This window comes from Prunus mume, linkage group LG6 (assembly GCF_029339155.1).
Source record: "Prunus mume cultivar Tortuosa linkage group LG6, ASM2933915v1, whole genome shotgun sequence".
Classification (NCBI taxonomy): domain Eukaryota; kingdom Viridiplantae; phylum Streptophyta; class Magnoliopsida; order Rosales; family Rosaceae; genus Prunus; species Prunus mume.
Window position 1 is genome coordinate 16,101,844 of NC_142703.1, and position 24,089 is coordinate 16,125,932.

Genomic DNA, 24,089 nt, shown 5'->3' on the forward strand with positions numbered 1-24,089 from the left:
CAGGGCGAATGACAATTAGTTTTTCTATTTTCTATTTTGAAAAAGCCCATCTTTCACAGCAATGTAGCTGCAAAGTAAGTCTACAATGAAAATTGCAGTCAACTCACAAAACAACCTTGGAAGAGTTGTAAATCCTTGATATTAAAAAAAAAAGTTTAATTCAACTAAGCTAAAAACCTAATCTGACTCCAGCTCTTTAGCATTAGCGAAACTTCATCTCATTCGGTTTGCTGCCCCTAAACGCTGAAAGAGAAAAGAATGACCTTGTTGCTGAAACACACAAAAATAGTACACAGCATTGGAATCTTATATAAGAGAATTAGAATCGGTGCCTCAAAATTCTAGTATACAGCTACAGAAAAGAATTTACAGTAAGAAACAATAATAAAACGATAATGCATGTATATATTCTAGTCATGTGTGAAACCTTCAGTCGCAAGTGCGTCGCGGCTCTCTTGCAACTTGTGTGAACAACTCTGGCCATCGAATTTGCTAATATTTGATTGAGATGTATGCACAAACCCACAATGGTTAGAGCATGAGACTCCGCTAGGAATATGAAAGAATATAACTACAGCGTCAACCCCCATTTAAGTGCATGAGTTATTCAAGGTAGGCAAACAATGGACATCCAAACAACTATTCTACTTTTCTCTAAATACCATCTGCATTTTTCTACTATCTACTTCAAAAATAAATTAAAGCAAAGGTTGGCTAGGAAAATATAAAAGGAGAAAAAGAAACAAAAGGAGGATGGAATTAAGCAATGAGAAGAGGAAACTCAGAAATTCCAAGTACTAACCCAACCCTCTAGCACAAATATACTCAGATTCAACTGAAAAAGGATACCTCAATTGATATGAAAACCGAATCCAATACCACAGATTTTTAACCATAGCTCAAACCAAAACACAAGATCAAATTCACAACCAAACCGAATCCGAAATCATTCCAAATTATAAACAAACAAAAAAATTAAAATCACAATTCAAAACTCAAATGAATATCAATACAAATTACCTAAGTGGCCTAAACCGAATCGTCATCGAGACGCTATCCCCACCGCCTTCACGATGACTGCCACCTCAGTTAGCAAAGCCGTTATATCCTCTGCGTCTGTAACCTCCGTTACCCTTACCACCGCCTTCGATCACGTCCCTCATCGCCTTCTCGTTGTTGAAGGTGACGAAGCCGAAGCCCCTGAACCTCTCAGTCTCACGGTCGTTGATGATATTCGATTCGATGACCTCACCGAATGGAGAAAAGGCCTCCGCAACGCATCATTGTTGGTGGAGGAAAGAGTCGGCCTCATGGATCAGGACCCGAGTCCACCTCCTGAGTTGTAAAACGACCTTGCCTGTGACTGAGATGCAAGAGATTGAGCTATGAGATCTGGAAATAGCTGCAAGATATGTGAGAAAGCGAGTGAGAGATCCAGAAAGCAAAGAAAAATGGAGTTGTGGCTCCGATGTTGAGGTTAGTTAAATCGGCCGCTCGTCGATTTCTCACAGACCAGCTCCAAGATTTTGAAGGAGCAATTGTCGATTATCTGAATTGAGCTTTGGAGCTGGGTTTATTTTGGGCAAAAGGGCAAAACAATAATCCAACATTGCTATTAAATTTAAAAAATCGACAGCTGTCGATTTTTGGGTTTATTTTGGGTGTGTTTCTATACTTTAAATAGTATAGGGTATATTTATAATTTCATATCTTGGACTGGGTATTTCACTAATTTTCTATTATTTATTTGGGTAGTTGTTAATTAATTTAGAAAAGTGGAAAGTTTGCTAGGTTAGAATAAGGGTAAATCAGGAAAAATCTTATTAAAGTATTGTTTCTCTCTCATAATAATGTCATCAAATACATAAAAAAATAAAGAATTAACTATAGTTAAATCCATGTACATGTGTCAACTTTTGGGAGGGGTGGTGCGGGTATACCTAGGGTTAAAGTTGTGAGCAAAAATGCTCTCGAGAAAAAAAGCGTTAAAATTGGGGCATCAAATTACCGAATTTAATTTCCACTAAAATATGCGTCATTTCACAATTTTCATAGTGTCATGTACAAAATTTTGTCATTTACAAAATTCGACATACATAAATCCAAACACTGAAATCTTCAGTTGCCAGAAATTAAAATGATGGAAATCTAAATTCCGTCATTTTAGAATTCTATGTAATTTTCAATTCCTTTATCCAAACCTAAATATTTCTATAATTGAGAGAGAATGTGAGATCACAATTGTTATCCTTCGTCATTCTTAATGTCAGCATCGTGTGGAAAGTTGTTATGGGTGTGTCGAGTAATCCTTGGGTGCTTTGGTGTGCTGGAGCTTCCAGAAGTACGCATAACATTATCCTGCATACAGGAGATGTGGTTTTGCTAAGGAGGGTTTGGAAAGTGCAGGTGAGAAGCGACGATTGGAGGTAGTTTGGATTACATATCTTCTTCTGGCTCATATTTTAAACATTTTAATAGCCAAATAATTATTTTTATACAGTTTTAGAAAATTTATCTGAAACCAGAATGGTGGTGACTAACTGGTGACTAACCAAAAGTCTTTTAGAATGGTAAGAATTATATACATTGTTAATTTATTTTCTAATTGTTAATTTTGTGAAATTTAATATAACATTGTTGGTCGGTTTTTTATTATTATTAACAGCTTAAACTTCTAGAAATTTTGGTTGTTTTATCGACATATTGTTTTATAAAACACACAGCTCCACACGCACAGTACACGGAGAAACTACAAACAGAGTATAACTAAGAGTCAACTAAGAGAATAGGAGAGACCTTTTTCCATTTCAATTTAAAAGAGCATCTTGACAAAGTCTCATATGTCTCAAAACCCTAGTCTGCAGTTTCTTGTTATTTTCTTTTTTTATTTTTATTTTTACTAATATATTTTGGGGATTTTTGTAATAAATTAACCTTTGTTTATTTATTTATTTTTTTGTAACTGCTACATCATGTGTGCATGTTGACAAGGTATTACAAGGTTCTTAATGAGAGCTGGAGCGTTAGTAAGTTAATGCAACACTAACTATTCGAATCATGAAATACATTGAGGAGTTGGTCCAAATGAGTTGTTCACACGATATTAACCTAGTAATAACTAGTTGGTATATGATAGTGACATGTGTACTACCACATCATTAGGAGGAGTGAGGGTTAGGGGAAACATTAATGGGAACATTAAAATTATTTGTCACCTTCAAATTATTTAGCATTATGGGAAACATAGGATATTGATATAGTTCCAATTTTATTGAAAGAATGAAAGTTCAAAAGAAACTGCAGTGAAGTTGCTGACTGCATGCACATCAACTAGTAGGACGCGTCCATCAATTTTTTTTTCCCATTATGAAAAGAATAATATCCGAGAAGTAAGGACGCGTCCTCTCTCTCTATATAAAGGTTAATTAAAAAGGTATAATCACCACACAATTGGTTCTGCATTTCTGGATCTCTCTGTAAGCTCATCTACTTCTCCCTTCTTCAGTATCCCAAATCTTCTTTCCTATAGCCTTTTCTTTTTGTGTTTGATTTGTATCTATCTATTTGTAAAAGAGAATTTCACAAACAATGGAGCTTGAGCTTCAAGGTCAACCCGGTTCCAGTGGATCGGGCTCCAGCGGATCGCATGTGGTTAGCATCCATGATGAGGAGCTGCCCAGGCACACCCGATTTCTTAGCCCATCTACTGTGGACTACAATGCCTATCACAGGCTAAGGCCACCAGAGGTATACCTAGTACTGGTCAAAACTATTCAAAGTCAACGATGCATATTTGTCACCAGCTTTTTGTTTTGCATTTCTTAATTTATGGTTTCTTTCGCACTCTAACGTTTGAATTATAAGGATTAAACTAAACTATTGTGTTTTAATGTTTAGTCTATCGACGGTTTGAATGGCCTTGGTTTGCCTTTAATGAATTCTTAACGGTCATGATTAGAGTCTATATATGAGAGTGTAGCATGATTCTAATGGATTATTTGTTAGTTTAGGATTTACAATTGGGAGTTTAGAATTTTTCTATTTAAAGTCTTTCTTATTGTGACTTTCAATAAATTTAGGGTCCGTTCGATAACCATTTTAATTTTAGTTTTTATTTTTTATTTTTTGTGCTAGAATATAGAGGAAAAAGAGGGAGAATGGAAGTGTAAATGAGATTGAGAGGGAAAATGAGAGGGGAAGATGGGAGGGAGGAGTAACAAAAATGAAAACAAAATTTAAAAACTGAAATATATTTGAAATTTGTTTTCACTTTCAAGTTGTTGTTTTCACTTTCAAGTTGTTGTTTTCACTTTTGTTACTCCTCAATCTCATCCTCTCTCTCAATCTCATCCTCATTTCCATTCTCCTTCTCATTTTCCTCTATATTTTAGCACCAAAAAAAACCTAAAATTAAAATGCTTATCAAACGGACCCTTAGGTTATGCGATTGAACTTTGATTTTTCAATCTTTTTATTTTTGAAATTGCGCCCATGATCTTTTTTTATTCTTGCTTCTCAAAGAAATTGCGCATTCCTTAACAAAGGTTTTGAGCTATTGGCAAAATAAAAAACAAAAAGCAGAGGTTTTGAGCTAACACTTACTTATTTGGGTGCATGCATGTGAGAATTACATGACCCAATAGCTGAACAATTAATATTTTCTCTCCCAAATTTCACATATTGTAGCAGCCAAAGGATGTGAACAAGGACATCATGTCTAGCTTACAAAAACAAGTAGACGACCATAACAAGCCAAAGCACAGGACAAAGGTAGTGATATCAAAACTCAAAGAAAAACTTTACCTACATCGGTTGCATATCCCCCTCTCTCTATCTCTCCTCACGCCACCTCCTCCCGTTATCGGTCGCACGAGGAGAAGTTTTGCTCTAAAACTCATTCTTATTGTTTTGATTTGCTATATTTCTTGCTAGATAAGATATCTTTGAATAATAAATGGCCGCTTCATTTCTTTTGCAGTTTACTTATTCAGAGAAGTGGATCTTTTTCCTCATTAGCCTGGGGCTAGAGACTATTTCAGCTTCTTTTGATCAGCTTTCGTCCCCGAGTAAGCCCCACTATGCACTATATGGTATGTTGTTGGCTATTGCGGCCGTACTCATCTGCATCTGTGAGCTCATTCACAAGGGTTACAGAGAAAGAGTTGAATTCAAGAAGTGGGGAAGGATATGGTGGTATTGTCATCCATATCCACCAAACAGGCTTTTTGGTAATTTTCCTGACATTTGTGGGCTAGTTCTTGCCATCGCTCAATGCATTTGCTCTGGGGTTCAGTATGATTACCTCCATCGACATGCTAATAATCCTATCAAACTATCCATTTTGCCCTTCATGTTTCTTTTATCTTTGGGTATTTCAAGATGTTGTAAAGATTAGCAAAGTAAGGGAAAGATCATTGTATTGAGGTACTTATTATGAATATATGTATTTGGTATGATGTTGGCTATTGCTGCTGTACTGACTTGCATCTGGGAGATCATTTACAAGACCAAGACCACAGCGAAGGCCATTTGGTGATGTTCTTGACATTTTTGGATTACTTGCTGCATCTCTCAGTGTCTTTGCTCGACAGTTCAGCATGTTTACTTCATTCGGCATCATCAAAATCCTCTCAAAGCCTCCCTTTTGCCTGCCGTCTTCCTTGTATGTTTGGGTGCTTCAAGATTGAGTTGTATTCATTTCAAACGCACGAGACCGCTGAACAAAATGACTGAACATGGGCATTTTAGCTAGGGTTATGCCTCAACTTCTTGTTGTAGTTTCACTGGTTAGGTATAAGAGTCGAGAGAAAATGCTAAAATGTGCCTCTTCTTAATTAATATCAGTGTTTTCAAAGAAACTGCAATAACATTTGCTTTGACAACTACAGATGATAGTATATGCACAAGCCTTCACCATGATAATTATTGGACCAAGAGTGGTACATTTTACTATACCATCTTTGGACTTTGAAGAGATGTTACAAGTATTATGAGCTTTGTTGCAGCCAAAACTCTTTTCTTCATGAACATCTTGTTGAGAATCTGAACTGCAAACTGGCAGCTGGAGTAATTTCTGAGACCGTAGGCTTGATTCTGAGATTGAAAGTCTAAATACGAGTTCAGAGAAGCTTGACTTGAGCTTATGTTCTAAGAGGTGGCAAAGCTACACTGAAGAAACAATTTGTGTTTGATACGCCGTATAACAAAAACACGTTAAACGATTTCGTGAAAACGAAAACAAAGTCTCATTAAAGTTGGAAAGGAAAAACATGAGGAACAGTGTACACCCGTCTTCTGCAATTATCACTCTCTCTAGCAACCACAACTCCCCCTTTCTGAATTACTGGATCTAAGTTCTGAAGAAGCTCCATCTTCCTTTCCTCTTGGCTGATTATTGCTCAAACAAGGTTCATTTCACTTGTATTTCCTTTCTTCTTCATTTTGGGTTGAATCTTGGGTGTGTACTGAAATCTGAGTTTGTTTACGATTTTAAAGTGTGTCAATTGTGTACAGATTCTATTATCGGTCGCCAAAGAGAGAGAGACCCAGAAATTATTTTGAAGTCTGAAGAAAATAACACAACTATATAGTCCATTATTTGAGGCAGAGCTGTACTTGGATAAATAGCTTGTTGAAAAACAAGTTTCAATACAATTTTAAAAAAGAAAAAGAGAAACCAAGTTTTCAAATATTACTCACACATTGTTTTCAAGATATCAATTCAATCCGGTAACAAAATTCGGCACATTACAGATTCAGCTAAATAACCAGCTAAATCAATCCTACTTAAATTAAAGGCACTGAAAACTATATCTAAAAAGCCACTCTTGTAAGTTCAGTTTACATGCTGTTGGCAACTCCGATAGCCGTTAAGAAGCCCCATGAACTGCGGCTGCAGCATGCATGCTCAGGTCCTGACTCTGTGGCGCAGCATGTCCATAACCACCATAACCCTGTCCTCCATAATGTGCCCCATTCCACTGGTTACTTGAATCGGATCTCCACTGCAAAATCACATGTAATTAACGATGAGAAAAACCCAACTGCGAGACAGACAGACAGAGAGGGTTTGGGGCAGGGCGAGCAAGGTCCGGGGATTCTACATGCTCAAGTGGCAGATAATTTACCCTAGGGGCAATTCATTCAACTCTACGAGAGGTTGGCAGTGGGGCCAAGCAAGGTACAGGGATTCTACGTACTAAAATGGTGGATAATTTAATGAAGGGACATATCATTCAACTCTAACATCAATCAGAAAACTAACTGTTAACATTGAACTGCACGAAGAAAAGGGGGAAGGGGGATATTTGTGGCACTTTAATGTTGTACAGCATAAAAGAAATCAAACCAAACAAATGACAAGAAAAATATAGGTATAATTCAGGGATAGATATCTAAATGTTGCAACACCCGCATACAATTAACATGACATAGTTGACAAAGTATTACCTGCTTGTTCCCCTGACTGCGGCCCCAAGAAAGACGAACTGTTTGCTTTCCAATAACCGTTCCATTCAGCATCTGCATTGCATTCTCAGCATCCTTCCTACAAACCGAAACAATGTGAAGGAGTCCATTACGGGGCACCACAGAATAAGATTATAGTGGTACTATGTACCTCCTTCAGTCTTCAACAATTTTTCATTATACTTCTTATATACAGTTTAATATCTAATAAATGCTTTCATTATACTTCTTTTAAACACTGATACTGAGAGTACCATTACTCCTAAAGCTGTAATGACAGGAATATTCCTGATTGCAGCTTTATTTCTACATGACAGGACAGGACCCATATATGTTAAATGACAAGAGTACCTATTAGCAAACTGAACAAAACCGCATGCTTTTCCGACTGGTATTTTCACCGAGACAACTTCACCAAATTGAGAAAAAGGCTGCCTGAGGTCTTCATCATTGACATCCGAATCAAGCCCTCCAACAAATATCTGCAATAAGTCATAGATTAAAGAGCTATCTAGGGTTAAAGATACTGGAAACAGGAAAAAGAAAAAAGAGTTGAACTTACAGTTGTGTTATTGGTCTCACTATCAAACTGGGAACCTTGAGCAACAGCGCCATTTGATGCATGTCCACCACCAGCTAATACCAATGCTAATTAAAGGGAATAAAGTAATACATTTACTAAAAAATCGCTTTCAAAATTATGAAGATGCCAAAATAGACCACTGCATTTTCAACAGTAATGTTAGTAGTTAGTTATTTTGATAGGTTTTAGGAGCAGATTTTTCCTTTTCCTTTCAGATAGGGATAAATTTAACAGTGTATCTGTTTGGCCAAAAGAGTCCTATAGCAGTATAGATTTTAGAACTTTATGTCTCTGTTTCTTAATTTAAATCTTATTCTAGCTCCTGATTTCTCAACATGTTTCTCTCACTTAGTAATATGCTTACTACATGAAAGCCACCTGCATGGCCAAATGTGTCCGAGAACCGAATCCATTCCATGATCATCAATTACAACTTAAGTTAGAATCCAAATGACAACTTGAGTCAAAATTCAACTAGCTAGGTGAAGACCTACTCTTTCGAACAAAAAGGAAAAACTAACTCATGTGTGATGGCATTAGCTTTACTTCTCACTTCGAATCGAACCACTCAATTTTATACATTGACAACTATTTTAAAATTTTAAAATTTTAGAAATTTCTATACCACAACGTAGTGAAGATAATTTCCCAATATTTGAAAAACTACCAAATATATAAAACCAACACTAAAAACTTTTCAAGATCGCAATGGGGAAGTTGCTCCATTCTAAGTATACGCATTCCTGGCTCAGCAATTGCATCATTTATTGCTTTCACCAAAGCAGTTAAGAGCGATGTTGAAGAGGGATAAATATTAATGGACGAACATAATCTGATGAGATTCCTGTGCTGTTTGAAAATGAAAGTTTCCAGGGGAAAAATAATAGAAAACAACATCAAAAACCACCTAATACTTACACCTTACATTGCAAGAGAAGAAGCAAGCATCACTAACTAGCCTAAATTTTTCTTGATGTACAATAGAAATACAATGTAAGTAAAGGAAAACATGTAACTGGAGAAGGAAGTAGATATATAACTAAATGAATTATAGAGAAAAAAAAAATTAAAGGAAATGAGGAGCAGGCACAGTAGTCGAAGATACAATTGAGTTGACCAAAAAGTAAGACTTGGTTTGTTGTATGCTCATATTTTTAAGAAGGGAACGGAGAAATCACAATTGTGTAAATGACAAGTACAAACATAAGAAAAGAACCTTTAATTATCAAATGTGCATAGGCAATTTTGCTTGTTGAACAAAAATGAGTGGACTTATGATGGACATGAGTAATCATACAAAAAATCAGGAGCATGATATCATACCTTGTGAAGAATACTGTTGCTGATAAGCAGGTGATTTTTTGGGTGTTGCAACACCTATGCGCATGGGCCTGCTCGAACAATACGCACCATTCATTTCAGTGATGGCCCTTGACCTCTCATTTTCATCACCAAACCTAACAAAACCATAACCTTTTGAACGACCAGTATTTGCATCTAGAACAACTTTCGCTCCCTTGACAGATGAATATCTACTACCAAAGGTCTCCTGCAACATAGTATCAGTCACATCTGTAGCCAAATCTCCTACAAAGATAGATAGATCAGAACTAGTGTCTGCTCGTCTATCCCCAGCACTGAAGGTTGCCCAGTTCAAACGAAAAGGCTGCTCTGTATTCGGCATTGCAGCACCATTATAGCTCTGCAGAACTTCTTCAGCTGCTTCACGTGAAAAGAACTCGACAAATCCATATCCCTCAGACTGAGCAGTTTGTTTATTGCGTATAACCTTTACTGTGGAAACCTGCAATGTTTGTGACACCAAAAGCACATAGTTAGGAGCAATTTAAAGTTTATATCCAATAAAATACATAAAAGAGACAATTTTTTTAATAAGATAGGGGGTCTTCTTAAATTGTGCTTGATGTACATTGTTGAGTCCATCACACTGGCGAAATAAATATGGTAACATGTTTATGTTGACTGTGAACCCAGTTCAAGTTGTGGCATAACCTTTTTTGTTCTACACATGTAAGGCCCAGTTTGGTTGAGATGTGTGGGCATGCACATAAGGGGTACATTGGTGTCCAGTGTTAAGTTGCATTTTATAACTCATAGTTGCTAAAAGCAAATACGGAAGAACAGACCCATGCAAATAGTTCCTCAACTACTGCCTTTCTAAATCACTATTGTTGCTCTTATTATTTTTAAGACATGGAAATCATTAGGCTCCATATCGTCAAACAACCCAAAAAAGAAGTAACCTAACTAGAAAAATAAAAGTGAGGCCAATATATTGCAATAGCATTTCATCACATATTGGCAACACTAAACAAGAGGATCTACAAATTAAACAAGAGATAACTACTTTTAACTACACAACTTGGTAACATACTAGTGCCAAATATTCAGTATCATTTACTTGATGCACTTTAGCAGGAAAGGATAACAGGCTGGCAAAAGACAATTCACTCTTCCGTAAATCAATTACAACTACCAAATAATTGTATGTCCAAAATAGTTATCAACAAAAGGATTAGGCCTTGCAATAATTGACCTCACCTATAAACCATCTAAAGTAAAGACAAATTTTCAAAACATGGAAGAGGATTTTAACATCACATGAATGGTTTGCATTGAATGGCCATTGCAATGATACTAATACAGATTGGGAAGTTGATCAACTGCTATTACTCTCTATCGGAAAAACACAGTAATAACTCAAACCCTCAACAAGATGGTGGCCATCCACAAGAGGATGCATTTAATTTTCTAAGTTAAAGGTCATCATATGCAGCAAGAAACTTTCTGAAAATCACTAATTGTCAACACGATGAATAGAAGACAGGCTGCTGTAGGGAAAAAATGAGTTCCTAGCTAGAGGTTGGAAACCAGCCGCCAATCTACAATCAACAGAGTTGACCCAACTTAGCCACTAAAGAGGCAAATTTGTTCACTGAACAAGTTCAATCAACTAACCAAAACCTGAATCATTTCCCTTATCCAGGTAAGGCATCTTGATATACCAAGAACAATTTTAGAAGTAGGTAGTTGGCATTTACCTTACTCTTTCAATCAGTATTTTACTTCTGAATAAAGGAAAAAACTGCCAAGGTAAGCTAGAATGCTTATGACTTCACCCAACATACAACTATAGAGTAAATCCCATACTGTTAACCTTAAATCAATCATAGAGCTGTTATCATGTCAAATAAACTAAAACCCACAGTATCAACTAACATTTTAAATCCATATTCATAAAAACTTCAATGCTCTAAACAAACCAAAACCGAAACGGGTTCAAATACAAGTCCATTTTCATTAAAGAGCTGACCTGCCCAGTGTGAGCAAAGCATCCATGAAGGTAAGTCTCGTCCATCCAGTGGTGAAGGTCGCCCACCCAGATGGTCCTGATCTCATCGGTGGGCCCCTGTTTCTGAGAGGGAGACTGCTGCAGCTGCTTCGGCGGCTGCTGCTGCTGCTGCTGATAAGGCACGCCCTGAGGCTGCTGCTGGTAGGGATTGTGATGAGGATGATGAGGATGGCCAGCTGCAGCAGCGTAAGGCATGTAATGCTGCGGATACACCATCATCTGCTGCTGCATCATCGCCATCGCCGCTGCTGGGTACTGCATGGCCATCCATTGCTGCTGATGCTGATGCTGATGCATCCACTGCTGCTGTTGCTGCTGCTGCTGTTGTTGCTGCTGCTGCTGTTGCTGAGTGCCCAGATCGCCGCCGTTGGATTGCTGGGCCATATTGGACTTGTGGTGGGGTCTGAGCTTTTTACTCTCTTCTTCTCTCTGCACCTCTCTCTACTTCGTCTTCTTTGTACTTCTCTTCTGGGATTTCAAGAGAGAGAGCAGAGAGAGTGGTCTGAAGCTTAGAGAGAGAAAAAGAGAGCAACGGAGGCTGCGCAGAGCAAAGAGGGAGGGTTTGAAGTGACGAAATGGGGTTTTAAAGGAGACCGTGTTGCGATAGATTTTTCCTTTTTTTTTTCTTTTTAATTTTTAATTTTTTATATATAAATGAGATGAGATGAGACCTCGTTTGCTACGTCCGTTAAGTCACGTTTGCCGTCCGTGACGTGTAGGACCCATAGCAGTGTTTTGGTCTAAGCCTCGTCCGATGTACATGGACTGGATGCAGACTGACTGGTGCTTCCGTGAGCTGGATTGCATGTTAACAAATTTTTTTTCTAAATTATTGTATTGCTGCTTTCTTTTTCTTTTCTTTTTTCTTTTTTTCTTGGTTGCAATTATTGTCTTCTTCTTTTTTTTATTAACCAAAGCTAATTAAGGTAACTCTAGTAAGTCAATGGGTTGGCATGATGCTAATTAATTGACCTGGACTTGTCATTTTGTTTTTAATATTCAATGTTTTTACAGAATTTAATTAATTTTAGGTTTTTTATGATAATCCAAATGCTACTTTTGGCAACCGAAAGGAAATCTCTTTTTTCTTTTTCTTTTTTCCTTTTTTGGTTAAATAAATACATAAAAACAAATATCTGCCCATAATAATTATAAAAATTCATTGTCATCACTTAAAAGGAAGGTTGGATCTTGTACCCCAAAAACAAAAATGGGGTGGACCATTTTCCTTATATAACATGAGATGTAGAGATTCAAGTTTTGTGGAGTTAAAAAGTGAGATTTTGGAGAGTGGAGAGGGATTCTAAACTTTGTCTCTATTTTAGGAAGCTCTCATTCATCGGATCCCATGTATCGTTGTGTTATTGATCAGAATAGCAATTACAAGAGAGTTTTTTTTCTTATTTTAGCCAAAGTAGGAAAATACCCATCGTGGGTCCCATAAAATACGTGAGTTCTATCCAACGGTCCTTAATAGCGCAGCCGATGTAGATTGATGGAAGCACGCCGTACGCGTTCCGCTGTGGATTGTAAATCTTTGACCAGCCTATACAAGCGGGTCAAAGATCCCGTATGTTCTATACTAGAGAGCTCACCAGACAAAACAAGTAAACCGCAATTTCCTCTCTCTTTAAATGTTCACACTCAAATCAAATAAGAAAATAAACCTACTCAATTTAACCCTTAAATTAGTAAGAGATTAGAATCTAATTGATGGCTAATAACAAGTTGCATTTGAAATTTGTTCTAAGATTAAAGAATTGCAAGGTGAAACATCAACTTTCTCTATTGACTTAGTTTAAATACCACAACAAAAGTTTCTTGTAGAGCAAGAGAGATGAAAGAATCAATTGAATATTAATTGAGAGTGGCCAAGAAACAAAAATTGAGTTAACAGCAAGGAAGCTATAATTGAAATTCAGAAGCTGCCGCCAAAATTTCAACAGGGAGGGGACCTGTAACCTCCTGTTGGCTTCTGAGGTTAAGGAAAAGAGAAGAAAAAAAAATGTTAAAGAACAAAGCATGGTATGTACATCGCCCCGGTGCTGTTTACCTTCATCGATAATCTGCATGGAGGAAGTTTTCATACTGTGTTCCTGTAAGTGTCTTTTCAACATCACCCCAATTCTCAATCTGATTAGACAAGGTGCCTTTGTGTATCTTCACTTGACGACTCTTTAAATCCCTTTGTGGAACCTTAAGAAAATCTTGAACATCTAGCAATTTCTGCAAACACACACAATTGAAAATTTCAGAGGTTGGTGCTTTTAAAAAAAAAAAAACAAATATACTGATCAGTTCAGTGCTCATATAGTTTCTCTTACAGTTCGGTTTTTAACAATATCCTCATAGTATAGGATAATATGCCGGGTGCTCTTGAAATACTCCAAAGCTTTCGTAGTTGTATCCTCTACTTGCTTCAGGTTAGGTATCAGTAAAGTTGCATTGATTGTAGGCTTGTATTTTGCAAGTATCTCTGCCTGCAACCATGACATTTAATAAGTTTGCAAATCAAACAATTACTAGTTTTTAGTGTTTTAAGGTAAACAACCAATTGACTTCCATGCAAATATCTTGCATGTGAGAGAGGGAGAGACCTCATGAGGAGAATGCACGTGAGACTTATGGGTCCCGTTCAGCGGCTTAGCATCTCGATCGTAAGAATTTGCAAGCACAGAGATCATCCTGCGCAACAGATTTCTTCGAAAGAGAAAGATAGCAGCAACACCTCGAGTTTTGAAGTAATCCACTATTTCTTCATGGTGCTGCATCAAGCCCTGCACAAGTTGTTGCAAAAAATGGTTCAGTGGCTGTTCCATGCATGAAACAAAAAAATGCACACCAGAATAGCATTTAAGAATTTAAGACCAAATGCCAAAATGCACAACAGAAAATCCTCATAAGGTTATCAAACTATTGCCTACCTGGCCAAATGCCACCAAGAACAAGGAATCCAACAGGAAAGCAAAGATAGCAAATGAATCTAAGACCAACTGTCTTGAGAAATAAATCTGGGTGAAAATTTAGATGGACAGACCCAAATTAAGGTACTGGATGGACATTCTAATTTAACCCAAATTCGAGTTTGCAATGAATTCCTTTCTGACCAAGACATCCACGTAAGGGTCACACCAAGTGAGTTTGAAAGTTTAGTCAACTCGACCCCTTTGTTAAAAACTCATTAGTTGTGGTGAGATGGTCCTATACTTCAAAGCATAAGGTTACCATAACTTAGAGAGCGTGCAACTCTCATTCATATAGAACAATTTGATGAACAGATTCCATCAGTAGTGATGGAATCTATATGATTTTTGCTAAATTAAGTTGTTTTAGCTCTTGGATCCCCAAATTACTTTACTTGAAGGAAGGCTTCCAAGACAGAATAGGTTATTCTGTTTCATCGAGGACAAGCAAATCATAATAATAACTAGCTGCCCAAAATGAAGCAGCCATACATCTATTTGTAATGCTAAACAAGACATTGAATATTATTATTATTACTAATTCTTTTTTCAAGGTTTAAATTTTTGTAGAAGAATCTGAACTCTGATGGGGTATACAGTTTAACATATAAACTTCAAACTTAGCCGTTGCCCAGAACAATTGTATTACACTGCCTATTTCCAGACATCTCTGAACCAGTCCCACCACCCTACAAGATCATAAAGGAATTACCCAATCCAATCCTACAGATCCTCCATCACTCTCCAAGGGTAAGCATTTATCTCAGAAACTATAAGACAAGCTTTTTGACAGGACTTGAAACTATACAGTATAATAAAATCTCAGTAATTCATAAATCAGTAGACGACAGGAAAAATGAGCCAATGATGTAATTGTTACCAATAATAACTGGCTATCTAAAAGAAACAAGCTAAGAAGAAGATTCCTGTCTTTATATGATATGACAATCTGCTGAAAAATAAGAAATGTACTGAAATGCAATGCCATTGTCTCTTGCACCATAAAACCAGCGGATAGCTAAATAACAGAAATTAAAAATTTAAAAAAAGGAAAAATGCATGAAAAAGCACTCACCTGATTAAGCATCCACTTTAAGCCAACTGCAGCTGTGCACTCATTCTTTGAGGCACTACTGAACCAATCTAGATTATAAAGTCTGTCCAAAGTCTCAACAATTGTTGAGGCATTACTTCTTCTAACTTTAACAGAGAAAATCTCCCCATTTGAGCTTATGTTAGTATGATTATTCAATAGCGTCTCAAACCACCCACTCCCAGACCTTTGCATCGACAAAATTGCAAAATATCGCACAGGATTGCATGCACATTCAGCCCTAATGATGCAAAGAAAAATATATCATTTCATTTTTCAAACAAAACCAAACTTGAAACTACAAGTAAATTAGTAGCTACCGGCTATAAGTTATGGGCTTTGGGTAGTGCACATAAGGAACTTCCTCAGGCTCAACATCAGGTCGTGGGCATGGCTTTTGAATCACCGGAACATTTAAAAACCCGGCAACGTTGGTGCGGTTGCTGACTTGCTTTAAACAAATTGAGCAAATATAGACACCACAGACCATTGCAAACAACAAGACAATCATCCTCAGCACCAACGGAGATTTCTTGGGCGCCTTTATAAGAAATATATCCTGTAAACCATGAATTAGGCAATGCAAAATGAAGGGTGAATAACACATAATAAGAATGACATGAGTGGTATTTAGTCCTAACAAAGGTTCAAACTTTATAAGACAAACTGATCAGCTATCCAAAAGTTCATAAACTTTCAAGTCGAATTGAAGAATAAATGACGTTGGTTTCATTGCAATTATCCAAACAAACGACCAGGGTTCATATATTCATTTGATTAAGCTATTAACACATCTAGTTATTAAGTAATATGACAACTGTATGATTAAGACCCCTCTCTATCAAAACCTAATGAAAAGGAAATCTGGGTTTGCTTCAGCTTGAATACATAGACAAAAAGCACCCGAGGATTCAGGGAATCAAAATGTAAAATATTTCAACACCCAGATCGGGCATTTCACATGCAAACAATAAAAATAATCCACAAATTAAAAAAAAGGGTCAGAATCTGATACCCAAATATAATTTTAGAAATACCAAAACTAGAAAGAGGAAAAGACAGAAAACAGTCTTAAATGGGAAAAAAAAATGGTGAGTGAAGAGCTAAAAGGAAAAGCACGAAACAGCAAACCTTGAAAGAACAGAGATCATCAGCCATTGTATGGAAGCTCAAAAAGAAAGCATTGGGCAACTCAACAAAATATTCCTCCTCCTCTTCCTCTTCTTCCTTGTGCTTTTAGCTTTGTCGAGCTTTATGCCTCATAATAGCCATTAATTTCGAAAACCCAAAAACAAATGAAAAAATGGAAAAGCAAGAGAGAGAAGTATAGATAGTTTAATATAAATTTGATGGGTTTTGAGCTTTTTCTCGTGAAGAAGAACAGTAGGATTTAGATGCCCCTTTGAGCCCCGTTGCACGCTCTCTTCCCTCTTGCTTTTTGTGTGTGTGTGTTTTTCCCTTTCGAATTTTCGCAGAGATTTTCCGTATTCTCTCGACTTGTTAGAATATTTTGCTGTGACGGCGTCGTTTGAGTGATCTTCAACACCCTTTTTCTTTTTGGGACGAAATCTTCCACACCCATTAATTAAGGAAGGAACGACATTATAGTTTGACGATTTCCCAAGTAGTTGGTGCTGTTTCCCGACCGGAAAATGCTTTTTATTATTGGAGTGAGATATTAAGAATAAATTTTTAAAAGTTTGATTTATTAAAATTAAAAACAAAAATAAATGAAATGAGTTTGGTTTATTTAAAGCCCACACATGCACCTATTTGTCAATAGGCTTCACGTTTTTTATTTTATTTCAATACAAACGATAATTAGAGAATTTCTCGCACAAACACAATTATACAAGAATTTTATAGTGAGGATGGTCTTTAGGTGATGTCCTTTCTCTTAACCGCTGGATCATATTAGTTAGTCGGTTGATCAAATTAGTTAGTAACGGTTAAGAGATAGAATATCACCTAAATGTTATATATAAGGCCCTCACTATAGAATGACTCCACAACTACGATGCCATAAAAGTTCGTATTTGAAATCTCTAATCTATAAGTCAATGCCCTTTTTTCACTAACCTCACTTTTTGTTTCTTTAAATCTCTGTTTTTGCCTTTTGGTTTTGGCCGACTTTGTTTTTGCTTAGAATACACATTTGTTCATCCTCACCTCATATGAGTGAAAGTGATGTCTCTTTATAAAGTGAATTCTAGTTACGGAGAAAAGCAAAAGTAACTTTCAATTATCTAATCGTGTGGCCAATTAATTAGTTTGACTTTGTTGTGAACAGAAAAGCTTGTTTGACCTTTTCATTTAAATGATAAAGGTTTTACAGACGTTAGATATCAAGTGCTTTGATGATAACTTAATGTACTGAAAAATAAATAGGAATAAATAAAATAGTGACGCACTAAAGGTATCTAAAACTTCAAATTTTGTAAGAAAATCATATTATTAGTATATTCTCAAGCAACGTTTTAGGTGGATTCGGAGAAAGAGTTTAGTATTTTATCTAGAGTTGTCTGACAATCTTAGAACAAACGGGAATTTTTTAGAGATATTTAGTCAGATACTTATTTTTAGTACTAATGATATGGATAAACCTTACATCATTTAATTTCAATAAACAAACTCAAAAAAAAAAAAACAACTGACCTTATTGAATTTAATTTTGATTATTAAATTATTTTAATGCTCTATTGACTGTTTTGTGTTTTTTTTTATGAGGTTTTTGGATTGGGCTTATTTTATGAAATTAATAGCAATTTTGTAATTTATAAGAAGTTAAAAGCCTTTTTGTTATGTTATACATGAGCTTTGGATGTGTTTCTAAAGTCCATTTTATATAGAGTTTTTTATAATTTGATCCCCTATATTGGGTATAATAGTAAATCTCCTAATTATTCAATATATTATCAGTTTATAATCAGGGTCGGGGTCCCAAAAATTTTTAAGGCTTGGAACATCATGTATGCGAATGAGATTTTATATTCGAAACATCTTTTGAAGGTTCGCCTTTTGGTGGTAAAAACTCATGCCATGGTTGCACCAAAAGAAGAAACAAGGGTTGGCTTCACTTGGTGCCTTCTTATTATTCACTCATTCTATGTATGTTAGATACATTCAAGATGAAGGATATTTGAAAAGCATTAACTTCTCATTAGACAGTTAATTTTGTTTGTATGTACGGTTAATCTGTCAGTAAAACATTAAGTTACCGATCAATATGCGAGTTTCCTCGGCCGCAGGTGTGGAGCTAGAGCCAACTTTATGCATCGGACGACAGCATAAAATGAATGTTTCCTCTCATCTTTGTGTTGCTGTTGCTTTCATGCATTGTAGAGATGCATGGACAGAAAGCAACCCTTCAAAACAAGTGTCAGCCTATTTGCTATTCATGTTTTGGTCACCAAGTACTTCACCTGGTACTTTGGGGCCTCAATAATCCAAGAGTCTGCCTACTGGAAATTCCCTCAATTATCATGGGCATTAAAGAAAACAGAGAAAACTGAAACTACTTTCTAGATCCTAAAGCCAAAACAGAATCTATTTCTTCAGATTCTATTTCTTTTCAATTCTTTTCAAATAAGGGGAGAAGAAACAAGAAAAATGATTTTGGTTAGTAAGGTGTTAGTGAAAGTGTGTTCCTAGAGAAACTGCACAAAGTTGGTCTGCTGGTATAAGCATCCATCTATATGTGGGGAATGTCACAGCAAAAACAGAAATATGCCAAAGACATGTAAGAAAACTCCAAACGAAGCTTTCCACATAAACAAGGTGCAAGAAAAACATTCTGTAGTCGATAAAAATAAAAAGCATCAGACAACTGAATTAACTGGGCTGGTCATTGAGAGAGAGAGAGAGAGAGAGCTTTGGAAAGAATATGAGATTTGTGTGTTGCTTGGTTTTTCAAAAATGTCTACTTAAAATCTCTCTGATTCTCTTCTACCTATTCAAACATCAAACATAAGGGAAAGTAAATATCTCCTATTTTCTCTCGAATCTATTATCTTCCATTACCAAACGTAATGTAAAAGAAGAAAAGGCTAAATATATCTAATAGGAACCTCAAACCCAGCCTTGGGTATCATCTCTGGAACTTAAAACAAAATAATTCAGATGAAATGTAGAAGCAAAATAAGCTATTGTTATAAAATGGCTTGTCCATAGAAAATGCAACTTCACACTATAAATAGTTCAATGTTGAAAACGGAGAAGTATGGAAATAATTTGTTCAAGACATGAAAGCCACTTACAAAGCCAAGTACAACAAAAGAAAAAAGTCAAAAATCATAGAATTCAACATCATTATAGACTAAAAACAATCCTTGTCATACTACATCATATGTGATCCCAGTCATAAATATATGACTAAAATGTAGCAAAGGTCCCTGAATTATACCCCAAGTTACAGATTCATCCCTAATCTCCCAAAATAGCTAATCCTCCCACCAAGTAGATCTCACATTACACCACTTGTCCTTTTCGTCAATTCTGTTTGAGTCTAATTGTATTGCACTAAATGCACAACATCCTGAAAAAAAAAATAATGAAAGAAATTTCCTTACCAAACAACCAAGCATGTGCTGAAGCTCCTCTGAACGCTTCTCTTCATGAGCATCCACATCAACTAGTGTTGGGTAGACAATGGACCAAGGAGATTGCTTGACCAGCATCATTAGTGAGCCCTCCAAATGCTTCCAAACCACTTGCTCGGGATGAGAACTTAACCGAGCAAACAATTCGGGAGTTACTTCCTAGAAGTGAACATTGTTATCAGAATGAATCAAGTCATCCACACTAAACAATAAATAATAAAAATAAAAATAACATCTAGGAAACAAACCAAGGAAGAGCCCCTTACCTGCCATGGTTGGTGATAAAGGAACTGTTGAAAGAGCAGGTTCAAGTATATATTTCAACTCCGCTCCATATATGAGAAGAATATGTAGGACATACAATGTAGCCCTCAGAGTATAGATGCCAGCTTTTTGCTTCAGAGGCTCAAAATCAGAGTCAGCCAAGCCATGATTGCAAATTTTTGCAGATGGATACAAAATATACTTTATAAAGCCATGAGTTGCATGCCCAAAGTGTGACACTCTTCTCCTCCTCAAAGACCACCAAACAACCACCAAATGATCAACTACAGAAATTATGTCAGTTTCATTTATGGCACAAAGAAAGCAGATCTTCAACTGAGAAGCTAGAGTAGAAGAAACGGCAATTGTCACTGCAATCTTCTGCACCAGGTGCCCCAGAAACAGCTTCAATAATATTCACTAATTGCTGCACCAAAGCCATCACCGGGCTGCATTTCTCAGTTCAGCAGAATCAAGAGAGTAGTTCGACTCTCCCTGTTCAGCCTACAACCCTCGTCATCTTTATTCTGGACAAGCTGTAAAATCAAAGATTCCACTTTTATGATCTCATCTTCAGTTAGCTTGAATCTCTCAGGCAGAACTTCATGAACAAGGATGGGTAAAAGGGAGCATGAGTAAAGGGTATTTTCATTTCGGGTTAAGGGAGAGTCCCGGGCCATACTAAGACACCAAGAAGCATAAGAAATCCAGGATTTTCCCAAAACTGAGCAGAGATGAGTAACAATTTTGTAGCTGTGCCCACAATTTCCTCAATGGCAGGTCCCAAAGGTGGTTTAGAGTTTAAACTCTGATCTCCAAATGAGGGCCTACCTCTTCCAGAAGAAGAGGAATCAGCCATCTCAAAGTCTGACTGCATATTAAGAACAATGTCATCTAGCCTAAAATCTGAATAGTTCTGTTTAAGCCAATTTGAGAGTTTCAAGCATGCCTTGGCCTTCAGAATACTATTTTCAGCATCAGAAACTATAGATGGTGAAGAAAACCTGCAAAGGACACACAAAAGACCAAAGGTTCGTCAAAGCATCTTCAAACTTGTTTTCAGCATGCATTAGCAGCATGCCCTCATACTGCAATTTGAGGTGAGAAAGTCATGGTGGCTTTCCCCAGAGCATCTCAATGTGTGATCTTTGAGATAGTTCAGAGGTTTGCCAACAGTAGGTTTTCATTGTTTGCAGGTCAAGCTCAACAAATTCATAGAAAGCTTTAGAGTAGCAGGAGAAATTGGGGAAATGGTTTGATAAACTAGCAGAACTTTTAACCATGTGTTACAATCTTGAAGGACTCTACGCCATGTTGTGGATGCATAAGTCGGACATTTGAACTTAATATTGACTGAAGTGCCTGGGTTTATCTTGGTTGCCTTTAATCCTGTAAAATTCTTCAAATGCAATGATGCAGTGCAACTGGGTAGCATATGATGCTGCTTCTTCTAACCTATCAAGCGGCGAAATAGACAATGTTTCCTCCAGCATTGACCTGGCCTTCTGTTAATTCATCTGGCATCTTATTTTCATTTCCCTCATTCTGAAGAAGCATTGCCTGTAAAAGCATCCGCTCGCTTCTTTGCAAGGCCAATTTCCGGATCAAGTGTGAGCTCACTGCAACTTTTAGGTGTCAAACCAAGGCATGCCCATGTTGCCTGAAATTCACGCTCATCATACCATGCCAAGGAATGAATTGCATTAATTTCATTACCCATTGTTGTCAGAGCACCACAATAACTCTTCCCAGCATGCTTAGCATGAAGTGTTTGCAACTTTGATAACCAGGATTCTACCAATCATAAACAGAAGTATAACACTCAATGATGCGTGCAATGACAAACTGTACACCATCAGAACCCAAGGAACTCAACGAACTCCTCAGTCTGTAGCAAGTGAATAAAGTGCACAGCAGCCTTTCCTATTTACCTTCTGCCTGATATACAAGCCAGTGACCCAAGTAAAGGGTCCCAACGTCCTACTGTTACTGAGGGACTGGTTTCCTCCACAAGAAAGGGAGAGAGTGTCATTGAAACCCATTTTTCCAGGCCAAGTCAAGCCTCTGATTCGTAAGTCTTACACAGAGCCAATGCCATGTGCCGTAAAACCCTCAAGATGTCTGTCAAAAATCTGCCCCTGATATTATGGAGGTTCTCAGTTACTTGTGACCTAGACTTTTCATTGAAAGCTGAAGCCACAAGATTCCTGAGCTCCTGTAAACGCAGAGCACAATACTGAATTGTAGCATCATAGCATTGTAGAGCTAATCCAGCATTCATCATTGGCTTACATATACGAGAAAACCACTCCTCACGAAACTTTCTTGTTGGCTCGAAATAGTAAGGAACTAGAACGAGTAGCAGACAGTAAAACAGCAGATCCCTCATATGCATTATATACATTTTTCTTCAGTGCCTCAACGAAATTGAATAGTAACCTCATTGGTCACAAAATGAGCACCAGAAGACCCTATCATACCTAGATGATGTCAGTACTTGTTGAAGCAAAGAAAATATAAGTGGCAGCCGAACTGCCAGTTACAAGGTGATTAGGATGCAAACGCAGCTGAGATATTGGAGCATCAAATTGCAATATTTTCTGCACAGATAATGGGAGAAGGCCAAACTTTTGCAAGGATAATAATTGGAGATTAGTTTTTAAAACTCCATGAACTTGAAAGGAGGTCATTCTTCCAGTTCCCATTGGTTCGGTAGTATTGTCCAGTTCCAAACTTCGAAATAAAATAACAAATGCAAGGGCGTAAATTGTGGAAAACCTTTCACAAAATATTTCTGCCAAAAGATTCGAACACTTCCATAAATCCCCAATCCATTCCAACCACCCAAATTTCCTTACAACCATAGAAACCAAACACAACAAGCAGGATTTGTCTAAACAATGCGAAGGGAAAAAAAACAAATTACAATTCTAAAGAAAGAGGAAATGAAAGTGAAATTGAGGAGGCTTTACTTGTCGGAGAGAAGCTGCGAGAAAAGTGGCGGAGTGAGTAACGAGGAGCGAGTTGGGCGGGTAGAGAACGGCGCGGTGAAGCGAGTTGATGGCTGCGAGTTGAGACGAGTTGTCGTCGTCCGAGTTAGAGGAAGGAATTTTCCGGCAATGAAAATTGAAGGAACCAATCACTCATTTTCTTTCAATGGGAATCAATAGCCCACAAAACTATGGCTTTTGCAGTTGAGTTTTGTTCATTGTTGGTGGGATGGCCTTCTCACTTATTTGATGACTGGTTGATTAGTTTCCATGGTCGAAGATCCAAGGGCCTTCATGTCAGTCAGAAGGTTGAAGAATGTAAAAGCTACGACGTTGGGTCTTCCCCATGTTGGAATAATATGGGACAAAACTATTGTAATCTAACAATTATGGTTACAAGAACTTAAAACTCAATTAATCGGGACGAAGAATACAAAGGTGTAAAGCATACCATAGAATAGGCCTGGAAAATCCTTGAGATAGGTTGGCTAGTTCAGACCTTAACCAATCATGAGCTTTTTGGGCCCTGAGAGTTGAACTAGGCCAGGCCCGTCCTATCTTGAATAGGCTAAGCTTAAGCCCCACCGAGTACAAGAACTTACGAGCTCATTAGCGGGCCAATGAGCTTATTATATGTCCCTATCGCATCAGCCTCTGATAATAAATTAAATGCAATCATGATGAATTAAATGTAACTATAATTACTATTAATTTACTTTTATAAGTATGTTAAATGCAATCATTATTATACTAGTTTA

At 37.0% G+C, this 24,089-nt stretch overlaps 3 protein-coding genes and 1 long non-coding RNA gene across 7 annotated transcripts; 1 reads left to right on the forward strand and 3 right to left on the reverse strand.

The window, feature by feature from the left end:
• The first annotated feature begins 3,456 nt into the window (after positions 1-3,456).
• On the forward strand, positions 3,457-6,410 carry LOC103335391 (uncharacterized). Of its 2 annotated transcripts, XM_008238394.2 has the most exons (4): positions 3,457-3,476; positions 3,574-3,747; positions 4,687-4,770; positions 4,979-6,410. In XM_008238394.2, the coding sequence occupies exons 2-4, from the start codon at positions 3,589-3,591 to the stop codon at positions 5,393-5,395; spliced, it is 660 nt and encodes a 219-aa protein (XP_008236616.2). In that variant the 5' UTR covers positions 3,457-3,476; positions 3,574-3,588; the 3' UTR covers positions 5,396-6,410. The 2 variants fall into 2 exon arrangements, with proteins under 2 accessions (XP_008236616.2, XP_088911714.1); XM_089055588.1 differs by having other exon boundaries at positions 3,458-3,747; positions 4,690-4,770.
• Positions 6,411-6,574: 164 nt separating this feature from the next.
• Positions 6,575-11,978, reverse strand: LOC103335392 (polyadenylate-binding protein RBP47-like). Of its 2 annotated transcripts, none has more exons than XM_008238396.3 (6): positions 11,385-11,978; positions 9,374-9,854; positions 8,030-8,103; positions 7,819-7,949; positions 7,450-7,546; positions 6,575-7,004 (listed from the first exon to the last, which is right to left on the reverse strand). In XM_008238396.3, the coding sequence occupies exons 1-6, from the start codon at positions 11,805-11,807 to the stop codon at positions 6,870-6,872; spliced, it is 1,341 nt and encodes a 446-aa protein (XP_008236618.2). In that variant the 5' UTR covers positions 11,808-11,978; the 3' UTR covers positions 6,575-6,869. The 2 variants fall into 2 exon arrangements, with proteins under 2 accessions (XP_008236618.2, XP_008236617.2); XM_008238395.2 differs by having other exon boundaries at positions 8,030-8,115.
• Positions 11,979-13,190: 1,212 nt separating this feature from the next.
• Positions 13,191-17,013, reverse strand: LOC148916252 (uncharacterized). The gene is made up of 6 exons (XM_089055587.1): positions 16,611-17,013; positions 15,800-16,038; positions 15,462-15,720; positions 14,021-14,200; positions 13,748-13,903; positions 13,191-13,649 (listed from the first exon to the last, which is right to left on the reverse strand). Exons 1-6 carry the CDS (start codon positions 16,635-16,637, stop codon positions 13,479-13,481), a joined length of 1,032 nt encoding a protein of 343 aa, XP_088911713.1. The 5' UTR covers positions 16,638-17,013; the 3' UTR covers positions 13,191-13,478.
• Positions 17,014-19,769: 2,756 nt separating this feature from the next.
• LOC103335396 (uncharacterized) lies at positions 19,770-23,788 on the reverse strand. 2 transcript variants are annotated; one of them, XR_016128307.1, is made up of 3 exons: positions 23,314-23,761; positions 20,344-23,135; positions 19,770-20,236 (listed from the first exon to the last, which is right to left on the reverse strand). It is a non-coding gene; the product is annotated as an uncharacterized LOC103335396 (long non-coding RNA). The 2 variants fall into 2 exon arrangements; XR_016128306.1 differs by having other exon boundaries at positions 20,344-23,788.
• Between the last annotated feature and the right edge of the window lie 301 nt (positions 23,789-24,089).